Raw genomic sequence first — 13051 nt, 5'->3', positions numbered from 1 at the left:
AAATAATGCTCTACTCAATTCTAAGAAATATCACCAAGAATCCACCGTGTTGCATGAATAATTGGATGTATAGCAACTCCCTAGCCCACACAGATAATAGGATTTGTAGATAACAGGTGGTGGTACAGAAGAGTTTAATATATGAGCTTTATAAACACAAATGCTTTAAAACACTAAAACAATTAGAACGAACTTCCATATTAGTAGAAGATCGTCCATTACCATCTTTCTGGCTTCTTCGTGTGTGACGTAATGGCCAGGTTTAACTGGACTGGCTTTTTACGTGACAAAACTTGCTTCACTTTAAGACGAGTCAAAGCAGTTAGCCCATTGGTCGTGTTGGTGCGTGGAACTAACCAGCTGTTGCTAGAACTCATAGATGCTGGAGCCACCAGGGCCAGGCCATAATCGTGGAAAGAGTATGATTTTACACTGTTAATCCAGAACAGCCTCACTGAGTATCAAGACTCTTTCTCAAGAGGGACCTGATAACTTTTCCTAATTAAGTGGTTTACGAGGTTTGAAAAAAAAAAAATTGACAGTGGGACACAATGGCCTTGTCTGCTTCGGATGACATCACGGGTTATTTAGCGTCCACTGTGAAGGAGACGGCGCACATGTTTTATGGCATATTGAAATTGAACAGAAAACCTGTGCAAGAAGTGGTGAAAGTGTTCTCGTTGGCCCATATCACCGCCATAGGTGCAAACCATCAGGCATATAAAATATAAACTATATCTTTTATTTTGTTTAACTAGCCGAGGCCTACTTACCTATATAACTATTTTTCAGAAGCGACCTGGCCACAAATGATAGCTCAAGGAGTTTATCATGCGGAATTTTTGCAGCCAAATACTCCAAACGCGTGTTTCTAAATGTGGGGGGGAGAAAACCGGAGAACCTGGAGAAAAATCCCCGCATCCACGAGGAGACCACGCAAACTGAAAATATACAACAGGTGTCAAGGTCGGGATCGAACCCAAAACCTCCTGTATACTAGGTGAGGTAGTTAACATCTCGTTACCGAAGCCCCCACACAGCGGTTCACAATACTTTCATCTCACTTTAAAAAAGCAAAACCTAGCCATGTCAGATATCAAGGGTCACGTTACAATGCATGTTTTTTCGTATGTTTGTTAGAGTACCGTATTATGAACTTTACAACCACCACAGTATGCAGCCTATGACACCACGTGCGACACTGGCAACTGTAAAAATGACAAGTCGCTCATTTTTATTATTTTACCAGGTAAGGCCAACCAAGCTATATAGATTTCTTTCAGAAGCGACCTGGCCACAAATGATTGCTCAAAAAAGGTAGCTCATCATGTGGAAACTTATATCAGCCAAATAATCTAAAGCAGTCGAATATCAATCTTGATTTGAAGCTTTCGTGACTGCAGGAATCCATACTCTTTGGTTGTTTCGGTAAAGTCACGTAGGTAGAAAAATAATAGATCACGACGTTTCGATCGCAACACAAGCAAGCGTCATCAGGTGGGACAACCACAGCAAGAAAAAACTGCTGAAAAAACTGACGACGATTGCTTGTGTTGCGATCGAAACGTCGTGATCTATTATTTTTCTACAGTCGTATATCCCCAATGATTGCCCAATACAACACGTGTACACTCTGGTGGAACAAGTAGACTCCACTCACAGTTACCTCAGATACCGTGGAATGGCTTAAAACACTAAAAATACATTTGTTGCCCTGCGCTTTTCTTTTTTCAAATGCCTAACAAATAAAGAAGACCGCCCCCAAGAAAAAGAACGCTCATGGTGGTCTTGGGTTCGCTGGTGCAGCGGATTGTGTGGGGGTACCCGGAGACAGGGGAGAGCCGTGATGTCGCTGTGCAGCGTCGTCAGCTGGTTATGGCTCACAGAGAGGTGCTCCTGCAAAGCCAGAGTCAATCGGATCACTTGTTTTTTATATCGAACAGACAGAAATGGCAATTAACATCATCAACATCATTTAAAATGCACTTTTGTTTGTATGAGAAGGAAATAAACAATGAATACTTTCAAGTTGTGAGCTGCTGGAAATGCTTTGAAGATTCAGATTGTATGATAGTTGCTGTTCCTGGTTTTTGCTAAACAGTACGGCATAAAATTATTGAGCATTTATTACGGAGTCATTTTGTGTAATCACCAACACAAACTTTGTTTCTCAATCATCAACTTCCCTTTTGCTGCCAAGCAAGAGTCCGGGAAAACATGTAACCATGAGGAAACGTGTGAGAACAAGATTAAGAGAAAACTCAAAGCTCACTTCACTTTACCCACGTTGTTCGCGTGAATGTGATAAATGTTGTGGATTCACTCTTCAACACACCGGTGGGCTAAAGTAGTGAACTATTTGTCATTTGTCAACGTGACACTTTTTTGCTGATTGGCCATGTCGGGTGGTGGAGGATTACGACACATTTATAAATAACGCGATCTAATTCTAGATTTGAAGCTTTCGTGACTGCAAGGATTCATACTCTTAGTTTTTTTCCCCCCTTCACACGCTACAGTAATTTTACTGGAGTAGTTACACCTGATGAAGGAGGCTTGTGTTGCTTCCGAAACGTCGTGATTTAATTTAGTTATTTTCATTTATTATTATTTTATTTTATTATTATTATTATTTTACCTCCGTGACTTTACCGAAAAAACTAAGATTATGAACGCGATCTAACCCAAAAACGTTTATTATGAATTGGTTAACCAACTTTAAAAGACACCTTGCATTTATCGTGTCTGAAATACTAATTGGGGAAAATGTATTTGTTTGGGATACTCGGTATAACAGGGGAACTCCTCGTAGCAACAAATTCTCATCCACGGCAGCCCCCATTCATGCGAGGAAGAGCTCTAATGCATGTTGGAACAGTGGTGCAAGTTTCTTGAATCTCCCCCGCCTCTGTCGATCCAGCAGTATAAATGGGTTCACCGCGGTTAGTCGATTGGCAGGTCACATGTCGTGGGGTAAAGTGTAGGTACTCCCAACTCTTACAGCGCTTCTGGCCTGCGCGGAAGAGTAGACCAATATACCCTCTAGAGCAGGGGTCGGCAACCTGTGGTTTCGGAGCCACATGCGGCTCTTTATAGACTGCTTCGAGACGTTATATATATTAGGGATTGTCACGTATTCACGTACATTGCGGCTCTTGAAATATCGAGTTTTTTTTTACAGAATATTAAAAAAAGGCTCTCCTTGTTATTTTGGTTACGGACCCCTGCTACTCACGGAGACCTTTCTGCCAGCAGTGGCATGAGCAAGCAATCGTAGGGCTGCACTACTATCACCACCTTTATATGTCCATGGCTGCCTGGGCTACACACTCAAAGGAGGAGTTGGAGGCGCTGCTGCTGAACCTGGAGCATGCCGCTAAGAGGTGGGGCCTTACCATCAACCCCACCAAAACTAAACACCTGCCTGGGTATTTTGTACCATCAGACACTCCACCCCTACAACCTCCAATTAGTGATGGGGCAGTTGTGGAGAGAGTGGAGAGTTTCCCATACCTAGGCAGTGGTGCTCATGACCGACTCTTGTTTGACAGCAGAGGTCTTACTCCAAATCAGTCGAGCGGCATCATCTTTTCATTGGTTGCGTAATGCTGTGGGGAAGCGACCAGGTCTGTCACTTCACACGAAGTTTCGGGTCTTCTCGGCCACAGTCATGCCCTCCCTTTTATACGCTTGCGAAATGTGGACCCCCCTAATGGAACATCTTCGCCGGTTAGAAACATTTATGCTGGCCTGCCTACGATCCATCTTAAAAGATCTGGACAAAGTCCCATCCGTGAGCTCCTCCGGCAGGCAAGGCTGCGTTGGCTGGGTCATGTAGCACGCATGCCCAGCCACCGCATGCCTAAACAGCTTTTGTTCGGCTGAATAGAGGGGGCAAAATGGGCGTGGCATGAGCTAGAGAAGAGATGGAGTTATGTGGTACAAGAGGAAGTGGAGCGGAGTGGACTTGCCGATGACTGGTATCAGCAGTGTCAAGATTGGCCTCTGTGGAGGAGGCTCGTGAAGGATACTACTGGGCAGTTGGAGGCAGTCACCCTCCAACAACAACAGAGGGCAGAAGAGCGACGCCCATAACGAGCGGAGCGCCGGGCGACTAAAGCACAGCAATTTGGCACAGTAGGGGACACAGGTGGTGCATCAGCCAGTCATCTCAGTCGGTCGACCCGTGGCACCTGCTGGGTATGCCCCGTGACCTCCTATCAGCGGGCGTTCGACACTTCACGTGGCCTCAACATGCACATCGCCTGACACAAGCGCCGTGGTGACGTCACCACCACTGAGTGGCGAATGGCATTTGTTGTTGTTGGGCTACACATGTGCAATATGATGGTGGTGGTGTTGGTGCGTAGGGCTGACCAGCTTTTGCAGGACCGCCAGCTCCTCGGGCAGATAGGACAGCCCCGTGTGGTTCAGCTTCAGCCACCGCAAACTGCTCATGGCCCCAATGCGCTCAGGAAAGTTCCCTCCCTGTGCGCGCACACAATGACACAAACACGTGGGTAAAAACACCATTTACAGCCCTATAGATTATCAATGGTGCAGTGGTGTGGACACTGCGCTGTAAACCCTGCAACCTGAGTTTTATTGCTGGCCATGGCTAACATCATTGTCAAGAGTCCTCTTTTTTGGTTTGCACACTTGCTGAGCACAGGCCCATCGGCAACAAACAGCACTATCAAAGTGGTAACAGATAAGCATTAACACATTTAGTGAATTGAGCAAGGCCAAAAGATTGGGAAAAGAGACGACAGGAGGGAATTCCAAGGTAGCGCAGTGTGAGGGACGAAGTGGCAAGAGAAGGGCTGTGGCATGCAGTGACCATAGCATGGGTGAGATGAAACAGTCAGTTTGTGAGTCAGAGTCCTCAACACGAGTGGAGGAATGAATAGACGAGTTTCACGAGAACAGTGAGGAACGGTAGTAGCAATAGAAGAGTGATGAGGAGGTGACTGACCACCGATGAGAGACTGGAGAGAATGTGTGAGTGCTGGATCATCAATAACCCTGACAACTTGACCAACCCACACTAAATAGTAAAAATTGTCAAATAATTATCCTCGACTGACAAAGCATGGGAGAGGCAATCATCCAGCAGTGGACTGACAAAGAGTGTGTTATTATTATCGTTTAAACTATCAGTCAAACCCCTCGCACCCCCCCCCGGGTCCAGGGTCACCCTTGAAAAATAGCTTTCTATCTCAATGAGCCCTCTCCGGGGTGAGCAATAATGTAGTAACTAAACTAAACCGGACAGAGCAGGTGTTTTATTGAGGCGCCTTCTAAGCCTCTAAGCCTGGGAGCACCTCCTCAGGCTGGGATGGTACGCAAAGGTGTGGTCAGGACTATGCTCACTCGGTCACCTTTGTCTCCACGGTGCTCATGTTAAAAAAAAATAACAATGTCATTTTATTTGTACAGGAAAACTTGACCGAGTCTTCAGACTCTATTTAAAGCATGCCTGGGTTTTGTAAAGTTTGGCTAGTTCCTTCTGCATATGGGAGGCAACTGTACTACCAAGGGAACATTCGTGCACATGAGGGAGTAACATTTAAAAGTCCACACAAACGGGTACAAGAAACCAACGTATTGTACCGTAACATTCTGTCCACCCGCCAGTGGGCTTACACCGAGTGTTAAAGTATTAACGTGATAGGTGTGAACCTGGGGTCTCAAGTACAGAAATTGATGGCCTCAGCCAGATCACAAATTATTGCATCAAAACCAATCAATTGCATTATAATTATTTAGTTCTTTCGGTAAAGTCACGTAGATAGAGAAATAAAAATAAAGTGAATAAAAAACACACTAATGTAAACTGTAGCCTGGTTCTTAATCGGAGTGAGTGTACTGGCAGTCTATAATGTAGACTGTAGCCTGGTTCTTAACCTCGGTGAGCGTACTGGCAGTCTATAATGTAGATTGTAGCCTGGTTCTTAAGCTGGTGAGCATATTGGCAGTCTATAATTCAGACTGTAGCCTGGTTCTTAACCTGAGTGAACGTACTGGCAGTTGATAATGTTGACTTATTCTTGGTTCTTTCAGCAATAAATAAATAATCAACTTTTCCATGCCGTTTCGATCGCAACACAAGCGGTCATCATCAGGAAAAGGGGGGTTAGCCTCTAAAGGCAAACTGTTTATAAAGGTTTAGAGATGAGCGTAGCGCAAGTGTGTCAGCAGCATGGGCGGGGCAGCTAATGTTAATGTAGAAGAAAACAACGACACCTGCAGTGGGTCTACACCAATCAAAGGGCCGCCAGACAATCATTGCACCACGCTCCACACACCCACACTGCTGACGGTGGAGGTTGACAAGAAAACACAAGTCAAGTCATGACCCAAAGTGGTTGATGACATCTTTCCAATGATTGCTGAGTCTATAACCATCCTCTCGGTTGAAATTGTGCCTGTCTGTATATATGGATGGCTTCATGAACGAATCTTTGTTGATAGCCAGTAGGCTTGCAAAGTACCCATCGTCTTAGAGAAATCAATTTCGTGTGAGCCAGCCGCATTAAAATAATGATCAGCCACGGCAGAAGTATTGGTCCTACCGTGTTACAAATCTGCCTTATGCTCACGAACATGGTCAGAGACATGTCGCTTAGTTCCCCCAATGTAACTGCTGCCGCAGATACAGCTTGGTTTGTAGACGCCAGGATATTGCATTACAGGAATCTTGTCCTTCACAGATGGGATCAGATCTGGAATTTTATGTACTGTATTAAATCGAACCTGGATCTTGTTCATGATTTTGGAAATATTTTTGATTACCCCTGCTATGTATGGCAAGGTGATGGTTTTGATTTGATCATCAGATGGCTCCTTCCTCATGGTTGGGGTGATGGCTTTGCGGATTGTGTAGTCAGAATATCCATTCGCCTTGAGAGCTTGGTGTACGTGTTTGAGTTCACTGGTTAAGTGTTCATGGTCAGAGATACATCGAGCTCTATTGTGTAGCGTTTTGATGAGGGAATTCTTCTGGGATGGATGGTGGGAATCAGGTTTTAAGTCAAAATTTATTTTTATTCACTTTTTTTCTATCTACATGACTTTACCGAAAGAACCAAAGAATATGTCACCGTCTTTATTTAAACTTATTTTATACAGCTCTTTAGATATCGTGCTTGTTGATGTACAAATTATTTGGTGACATTGCAATGGCAGTATCACAAATCTATTGCTCTGGCCTCTCTGTGCCGCAAAGAAGGGCCACAAAGTTGCATTTTATTATTGACCAGTGTATCGAGTGTTTATGTTATTAATTTACAGATCGTAAACATACACATGATCATTTATACCAAATCGGCAAATTGCACGGCCACTTATGTTAAAACAACTGCCGTACGTTTGTTACAGCAGCAAACATTAAAACTTAAAAAGATATCAATATGACAAGGACATACATTCAAACAAGTTTAGCTGACTTCTGAACACAAACATGAAAACATTGCGACAGGTCTCTTTAGGAAGGAAACGGTGGTGCGCCTGCTCCCGACGGCGATAAAGGGTGGGGCGAGTACGAGGGCACGTCTGCGTGGTTAAGGGCACCAAGGGTGTGGTCCATGATGTGTCACGGTTAGTTGCACTGCTTAAGCCGGCCGAGTTTACTTTAGTTTCACTTTATTTTGGTTAACCAGGTGAGAACTCAAGAGACCATGAGATAGTCTCATTTAAAATTGTGACCCGGGTCACCAAAATGACAACGAGGAATAAGACAAAACACGGCAAGGAAAATTACACAAAAACAGAGCACAATGACAACCACCACGTTAGAGAAATTAAACACTGCACAAATGTCAATATTAATTAAGATATTTTTAATAACGCAAGGTGTGCGGCAACTGCGTGGCTGACTGACTTTTCCCCCACACCACTAAATTATCTGGACATCGTCATTATCATGCATTGTGAAATGTCATCGTAATGCAATCTAATTAAATCTAGCTCTGGCCATGTCTTTGGCACCACCACGCCACTGCGTATACAGAAAATCGATTACGCACACAGGGGCCCATCCCTGCACTCCAAGACGTTTCATCACATTATGGTCACAATATAAACGCAAGTATTATCATTCCTGTGCAAATTTTGTTGCCTTGGTTAAAGGTGCAATGATGTCCATATCAACAAGCTTTTTCAAGGCATCAACAGTAAAATTATGTTGGCAATGATGATAAGAACAAGCTTCTTTTAATATATCAAGTCCAATAAAGATTCTAGATTTGAAGCTTTCGTGACTGCAAGGATTCACACTCTTAGTTCTTTCGGTAAAGTCACGTAGGTAAAAAAATGAAATTCAAATTAATAAAAATAAAACAATAAAAATCACGACGTTTCGGAGGCAACACAAGCTTTCACCTGAAGACGGAAGCTTGTGTTGCCTCCGAAACGTCGTGATTTTTATTGTTTTATTTTTATTAATTTTAATTTAATTTTTTTACCTACGTGACTTTACCGAAAGAACTAAGAGTATGAATCCCATAAAGATGATGCACTCTCCCGATAAGGTCATACCCTCTCAAAAAATAAGAATATGAGTTAAGAGTAGTCACATCAAACCTTGAATACAAATAATTGCAAATCACGACCAAGCAGTAGCGTATTTACTGCTTGTTGCAGAGGTTTGCGGTTCCAGCCCAGTGGGCCACCCTGGTTATTACTGTGGGTGTAATAACCATTACATCCTTCACAGTAGACACTAAAAATTCCATGAGGTAATTTGCAAGAGTAAGCCCATGTGTGCAAGAATCATGGTCCAAATTTGCCAAATTCGAAAATTACCTGCAAATACACAATTGGGATTATACATAGCAATCATGCCAATTGCAGGCTAGGTGCTGAGTCAAAGTGTGTTCTCACAGGGGCAGCTGCTACAGGGGGTGTTCCTTTAAAATGTGATGTAAAGTGCTAAGATCTCCCGGTATAAAGGGTGGTATATAAAAATAAAGTAATATTGATATTGCCTTCATCGGCATCACTGCAAAGCACATGCAAGTGAAATGTCTAGTCTTGAATTGTAGTTGCTTATACCAAGATCCCAGCCAGGACCTCCGATTAGCCCGGTTGGTTAAGTATTGTGCAAAAGAAGTTCAACATACATACATTGAATGCTGAGTATAAGGGCTTCCCTTGGGCAAACATTTCAAAACGTTTATATGTTAATGCACAGCATACATTAAAACGATAAAACAACCACAAAGTTCCTATCATTGGATGTATATCATTAGCATATTCACGCTGGATAAAAGAACACAATTAAAAAAACATTTGATTTCCAAGACTAAAAAATCCTAGGCTCAATGTAAAAAAGGAGAAAATAATCAGAAAGCACATCTACTTTCTATCCGCACCTCCGATTAGCACGGTTGGCGACGTACGGTGCGAAAGAAGTTCAACGTACAGGAGACCCTTAAATATCGCTCTTGGAAAGTGCCGCGAAAGCCAAAACCGCAATATTCAATAGTTAAGCCCAACCTAAATAATGGGGCTAGGTACATGGCAACCAAAAATAGACACAATTTAAAGAGGTACTGTATGCCAAATGAACTAAAAACTAAACTATTTAATAAACATGTAAAACCCCTTGACAAATAACCATTCCCAGACAATAGACAGTAGTATAAAGACAGTACATACATACGTGACGAATTATTATTTTGTGCTTCCTAAAGCCCTTTCTTGATGGAAAGCCATGGAGCAAAGCCACTGTACATAGTCTGCGTTCCTTCAACGGATGAATAGCTAAATTACAGACTTCTCAAGCTATCATTTAGCCCCTAAATATATAGCTGCCATCATACACACGAACAGAATACACGTGGCTTAGCAGCCAAAAGGTTGTTTCAATGACAATGCATATATTTTCAGAGCATGTTTGTGTTTGCATGTTTTTCCACAAGTACCAGTGGTGAATGCAGACTCGATGCCGTGCAAAATGTATCCATTTGGTGTTTGGATATCGTAAACACATTCCTGCGGAGGGAGCTGGTAGGAACGTTGGGTTGCTCGGTCAATGGCCAGGGTCCACGGCGGCGTGGTGTATTCCGAAAATATGGCCGACTGTGAGGGCGGGCACAAGCCGGCGTGAGTAGGTTAAACGTTTAGTTTTATAAGGGCACCACGGGGTGACCAGCCCCTCCCCACCCAGCCCCACACCTCCCACCCCCCACCCAGCCCCACCGCTCCCACCCCCCACCCAGCCCCACCCTCCCCACCTTGCCCCTCCCCACCCAGCCCCTCCCCACCCAGACCCACCCCTCCCATTTTTTGATGCACGACGGACGGACACAATAATCCCCTGTGGGCTGGTGTAACTAGGAGGTTCCTACCAGTACTTCCCTCCGGTTTTATTGCCAGAAGGGGTAACACCTATTCGAATTTTTTCATCATTTTAGACGCTTAAAAAAAAAGGTTACATAGATCCACTTGCTGCTATACTGCCATCTCTTGGGAATCTCGCAGGCTGGTGGGTAAGTAAGTTACGTTTTGAAACTATGAAATCCTCACATTCAAAGTGTCCCCCTAAACCAGGGGTGGGGAACGTCCGGCCCGCGAAATCATTTGGTGTGGCCCTGCCAAGGCAACCGCAGGCGGGACTCGAAATTCAATAAATCGAGGAGCAAACCTGGAAAAGCAGTTGCGAGTAGCAACATCATCAATAGCCAGCTAACATCACACGCCTCGCCAAAGAGAAGCAGTTCCAGCCATCACATTCGGGGTGAGTTAATTAAATGTTTGACCAAATATAACAGGCTAATTGTTAAGTTGAAAATTTTGTATGGCCCGCGAATGATGTTATAAATATGCTGGCACCTGACCCCAGCCGGGGCCGTCCACACGTCCACACACGTGAAGAGCGTGACAACCGATTTGCCAATGCACCTTAGGGATCGCCCCCACGTCGTGTTCGATCGCAGCGGCTGTTTGACCATATTCAAAATAAAGTTTTTGGGTTAGATCGCGTTATTTATAAATGTGTCGTAACCCTCCACCACCCGACATGGCCAATCAGCAAAAAGTGTCACGTTGACAAATGACAAATAGTTCACTACTTTAGCCCATCGGTGTGTTAAAGCGTGAAACCACAACATTTACTAATTATTGTAAATAGTTCACTACTTTCCATCGGTGTGTTGAAGCGTGAAACCACAACATTTACTAATTATTGTAAATGTTGTGGTTTCATGCTTCAACACACCGGTGGGCTAAAGCAGTAAACTATTTTGTCTTTTGTCAACGTGACACTTTTTTGCTGATTGGCCGTGTCGGGTGGTGGAGGGTTACGACACATTTATAACGCGATCTAACCCAAAAACTTTATGAATAATATTGGTCGCGAAAACCTCCGTGTTAAACTGTTTGACCATACTTCACCACGCTGGTAAAGTGATGGGGGGTGGAGGTTCGTGAAGGTGGAGAGGTTGGTCCGAGGTTGGTGAAGATGAGGATGGGAGGGAGGGGAGGAAAGGAATCGAACTCAGGTAGCCGGGTTCGTAGCACTGTGGTGAAGCAGCCTCACCACCCAGACACAACATCAACACAACCACAGGTGGAGAGGGGGAAATCCTCGAACCTGGCATCACAAAGTTAAACCACACAGGTTACGTCACCGGGCACACGTCTGTGGAAACTACTGGACATGTATACAAAAAGAGCTTTATAGCTCATCGGATTCCTCAGATACGAATAAAAATTCTGAACAATGAAACATCAGCACGCAACTTTATCGTGGCTGTAGCAGGGAAACCCCTCTGATCTGGCACTAAGTTAACCCCAGCTCATTCCAACGCAAACGAATGGGCTGGAGGGAAACCATCGGATCTGGCACTCTAAGTTAACGCCTGGTCCTTCAACGCAAACGAATGTGGGACGGAGGGAAACCCTCTGACCTGGCACAGTAAGTTAACGCCAGGTCCGTCAACACAAACGAATGTGGCTGGAGGGAAACCCTCTGACCTGGCACAGTAAGTTAACGCCAGGTCCGTCAACACAAACGAATGGGGGCTGGAGGGAAACCCTCTGATCTGGCACTAAGTTAACGCCAGGTCCGTAAACGCAAACGAGTGGGGCTGGAGGGAAACCCTCCGAGTTGGCACCGCGACGTCTCGCGGCGCGGGCTCTCTATGGAGGGCGGCGGCCGGGCTGTGGTTCACTTCTTCATTACCTTGAAGTCGTTCCCGCTCAGGTCGATGCCGCGGACGAACGGCAGCACGCCCGTGCTGGCCATGGTGCCCCGACTCGGCGGCGGCGAGACGAGAGAACAGCGAGCGGGGTGGGTGAGATGGAGGGGAGGGGGGCAGTAGGAGACGAACTCGAAGGCGACGTGCGGACTGTGAAGGCGGCGGCCTCTCTCCCCGCCTCTCACGCAGCGGCAGGGGGCGGGGCAGGGGGCGGGGCGGGGGGCGGGGCGGGGGGGCGGGGCCACCGCCTTGTGCCGGCGACTCGCACGAGTCGCCAATAAATTTGTTTGAGAATCGATTCGCCGGCCCTCGTCTTTGACCAATCGTCGCTCCCCCTGGCGGGTTTCGTGATCGTCCACACAACAACAATAAATAATATTTAAAATACTTTTTTTAAACACGCTTTAATGAAATGCACTCTACTGTTAATGGAAGAACTCCACGACTCCAGGAAGTGGGCCCGAAGCGTGCCACAACGTCAGGGGCCGTGGGCAATTACTGCCAACGTGAAGTTGAGCGTGGACAATTAGACCCGAAGCATAACTTATAAAAAATAATATTCTTGGTTCTTTCGGTAAAGTCACGTAGAAGGGAAATAATAAAATACTACAAATATAAAACAATACAAATTATCACGACGTTTCGACTGCAACACAAGCTGTGGATTTCACACCTGATGATGATTGCTTGTGTTGCAGTCGAAACGTGAGCATTTTTATTGTTTATATTTTTATTATTTTATTATTTCCTTTCCACGTGACTTTACCGAAAGAACCAATAATATGAATCCCTGCAGTCACGAAAACTTTAAATAAAAAAATGAAAAATAAAGTTGAATGTTTTAGTTT

General features: G+C 44.8%; 1 protein-coding gene across 1 annotated transcript in view; it reads right to left on the bottom strand.

The window, feature by feature from the left end:
- Positions 1 to 12401, bottom strand: part of LOC144730383 (protein flightless-1 homolog) — a 49119-nt gene extending 36718 nt beyond the window's left edge. Inside the window, exons 1-3 of the mRNA XM_078611176.1 lie at positions 12188 to 12401; positions 4378 to 4488; positions 1825 to 1896 (exon numbers count right to left, since the gene is read on the bottom strand). Of these exons, the coding sequence (XP_078467302.1) occupies positions 1825 to 1896; positions 4378 to 4488; positions 12188 to 12250 (246 nt within the window). The 5' untranslated portion in view covers positions 12251 to 12401. The remainder of the gene's footprint in view (positions 1 to 1824; positions 1897 to 4377; positions 4489 to 12187) is intronic.
- Between the last annotated feature and the right edge of the window lie 650 nt (positions 12402 to 13051).

This window comes from Lampetra planeri, chromosome 35 (assembly GCF_965212315.1).
Source record: "Lampetra planeri chromosome 35, kcLamPlan1.2.h2, whole genome shotgun sequence".
NCBI lineage: Eukaryota > Metazoa > Chordata > Hyperoartia > Petromyzontiformes > Petromyzontidae > Lampetra > Lampetra planeri.
This window is presented reverse-complemented; position numbering and strand designations above follow the sequence as displayed.